This window comes from Alligator sinensis, unplaced genomic scaffold (assembly GCF_000455745.1).
Source record: "Alligator sinensis unplaced genomic scaffold, ASM45574v1 scaffold1336_1, whole genome shotgun sequence".
NCBI lineage: Eukaryota > Metazoa > Chordata > Crocodylia > Alligatoridae > Alligator > Alligator sinensis.
Window position 1 is genome coordinate 281,632 of NW_005843037.1, and position 3,163 is coordinate 284,794.

The following is a 3,163-nucleotide window of genomic DNA, read 5'->3' on the forward strand; positions in this document are numbered from 1 at the left end:
ATGACCTCAGCTATGTGCTTGTCTAGTCTCTTCCTAAAGACCTCCAAGGTAGGGGAGAGCACCATCTCCCTTGGAAGCCTGCTTCAGATTTTGGCAACGTTCACTGTAAAGAAATTTTTCCTGATGTCTAATCTAAATCTGCTCTCCATCAGTTTATGGCTGTTGGCTCCTAGTAACCCTAAGGAGCTCCCTGGTGATGCTTTTTATTGGAAGTACTGTATTAGCTGGGAGAGATGTTAGATAAGCTTTCAGACAAAATGCCCTTCTTCAGGTCTGGTTTCCAGTGTACTGTCATAGTTTCCCATTGTATAGCCTATGGTGCTTCTCATGGATGGTATGCAAGTTATCTAGTTTTGCAGAAATGCAACCATTGCTTCTAGCAGGCAGCAACTCTCCTCAAAAGTACTAGTGATGGTGGTAAAATTTTGTCCCAGGACACCTGCTCAAATTCCTATTGCTAGGAAAAATGTCATAAAATTCTGCATGCTTCTTCAAGATATGTACATCTTGTTAAAGACTTATGGAAAAGATTTGTTCAGAGTAAACTGCATGGATCTCACCTTACTTACTGTTAAAGGATGAAGGGGTAAATTTACTCTGCTTTTGTTTGAAAAAGTAATAATAGGGAACATAAGTATTTTAAACAAAAGGAACAATTTGTTAGAAGTCCATAGAGCAACTGCAAAAGGACTTCAACTATTGACATACCCATGGTATGAACATTAGTATTTAACTGTTCAGGATAAAATAAAACTTTATAGCTCTATACATTTTGATTGAGAGTATCCACTATAGAGGGAAAAAAATTATACTTTTACTACAGCTAATCAAATTCTCAGTAGGATCAGAACTTTTATTCTGCCTTTATTCTGTATATTGTATAAAAACATCTGTTGAAACTGTGTGACCAGAGTACACTTAAGTCTCACCTGAGCTGGGTCAGGGAATAGGCAGATTAGCTAGCAATGTCTCTCTTGTTTCCTTTCTCTATTACTTTGTATATTTTTTTCCTCAAGCCATTTAGGACACTTGAAGCGTGTTAAAACTATAGACTACTCAACTAGTTAACAGAGCCTCAAAAAGCAAACATAAATTTGAGTTTTACCTTTAGAAATGGGAAGAAATAAACCTGTTCAGAAGCTTATTACAAAGCAATGTAAAATCCTAAAAGCATTGTACATGACCATATAAGCGTATTTGTTAGCATGCTGGTAGTGTAACTGAGTAGAAAAGGCTTTTATACAGTTGCCCATCCCTAACAATAGAATGAATCCATTCCACATAAAATCTCTAGCTGACTTCATGGAATATCTTCCCATTTGGACAGCAGATTCAACTGAACTCTGGCAAGGGTCTCAAGTGTAGCGGTGGTGAAGGAAAAGAATAAAAAGACCATTTATGCCTATATCCCAAAGTAAAGTGTCAAAATAAGATTATTTACCTCCAAGACATTGAGTTTAATGATGCCATCTCCATCTTTATCAAAAGCATGGAATGCTCCTAAAGGAATGGAAATAAAATGGATATGATTACTATGGCTAGGTAAAGGTTATACTTTATAGCGTACCAAAGTGCAATCCCAGTGTTTTGCCTAATGTTGGGTAGATAATTATTTATTTGGCTTAAGGTGCTTTCCTGCACTATTGTTCTCAGCTGGTGCCAACAAAGGACAGTGGCTTATTTTCCTTGGGATTTAGGCTTATCCTTCCTTAGGATAGGCTGATCATGTCACTGTCCATGAGCATATGTGCAAAAACCTTAAAACTTCATATTGACCAACAGCATGTATAAGAGTGCTATCTCAGTAAATTTAATAATTGTAACCCAAAATGGAAAGGCTGAGATAATTAAAGGACCTTATATTACATGCTGCAGCCTAACATTGGGGTGACCCACCTGCCACCTGCCTCAAGTGGCACAGGGAAATGAATTCCAGCAGTGAGGGGCCCCTACTGCTTTTATGCCCTGGATGTACACTTCCAGGCCATGTTGCAAGATTATCTGCTGGGAAGTGTGGCAGTACATAAGTGTGAGAGGCTGTTTTGATTCCCATTCCATATATACACACACGTTGTAGCTGAGTGTGCTGAAAAATCAGTGTTAGGAAAAATCCAGTTAGAAACATTAAGGATCAGTAATGCAGACCAGTACCAAAAATCTTTCAATGGTAGCTCTGTTTCAAGGAAAATCTTATGTTGCCTATAGTCCTATGAAATTTTTAAATAGTTGGTGCTGGGAGGAGGGAGTTCACAGACCCTGAGGCTTGTAGCTGGAAAAAATGGAAAAGCACTACTGAACAAATTAAGATTTTGCTGATATAATTAATCTTCATAATGATCATCAGCATTAACCTTTCAGTAGTGCTTTAGAGCAACTTTTGCTCTGGAATGACTATGTGGTCTCGGTGAGACACGCGTAAACATGAGAGACACTTACTGAACATTCCTTCCAGGCGCACAAAGCAGCAGATAAAGCTGTCAAAGTCAATGTTCATGTTCTTGTCAGCATAGCGCATTGTGATGATGTCGTAGAGTTGATTGTTTAGGCGGAATCCTGTGGAGGAAGAGAAATGGAAGACAACTTTCCTTCAGCTTATGGCATGTTTCTGCCACCTGCCTGCCCAAGTAAAATAAATTGGGGGGCAGTTACCAGTTCTTGAGCCTAACCACAGCTGAAGCTGAGTGACACAAGAAAGATAAAGTTCAACAAGTGTGATAAGAATCAGGTTACACTTTCAAGAGGCAAAATCTGTTTTAGAATTACTGTTTAAGAGTGGCCTAAAAGCGTACTTGTTACCTTCCATGTTAGATGTGAACAGAAGGTCCTTCATGCCCCTGTGGCTAAGTGCAGACAGTTGGGGGGAATAGGGAGAAGTTAGATTGGGTTAAAAGGGCTGCCCAATCTAATTTATAGGTATGGCCCTTACTCTTAGATACAGTCTCAGTGATCAGAAATCAATCTAAACCCATAAACTGTATAAAAGTTCCATACACATAGACTAGTCTATAGATGGTGAAACCCGGTCTAAAATAGCCCTGAATCAATGTACACTCAAACTTAATAAATCTAGGTTAGAGCAGGGCATGGAACTTCAATACAGCTAACTGTGCAGCTCTGGGGCTGGGCCCACTCACTAGCCTCAGCCCCAGGACTGCACTTTCCC

The 3,163-nt window shown here is 39.3% G+C and overlaps 2 protein-coding genes across 7 annotated transcripts in view; one reads left to right on the forward strand and one right to left on the reverse strand.

Moving 5' to 3' along the window:
* Positions 1–3,163, forward strand: part of ZNF106 (zinc finger protein 106) — a 90,400-nt gene that overhangs the window by 69,626 nt on the left and 17,611 nt on the right. The window lies entirely within an intron of this gene.
* Positions 1–3,163, reverse strand: part of CAPN3 (calpain 3) — a 65,521-nt gene that overhangs the window by 1,067 nt on the left and 61,291 nt on the right. For all 6 annotated transcript variants that reach the window (XM_014526392.2, XM_006036905.2, XM_025193340.1 and 3 more), the window contains 2 exons: positions 2,437–2,553; positions 1,442–1,500 (listed from right to left, as the gene is read on the reverse strand). In XM_014526392.2, coding sequence (XP_014381878.1) covers positions 1,442–1,500; positions 2,437–2,553 — 176 coding nt within the window. The remainder of the gene's footprint in view (positions 1–1,441; positions 1,501–2,436; positions 2,554–3,163) is intronic.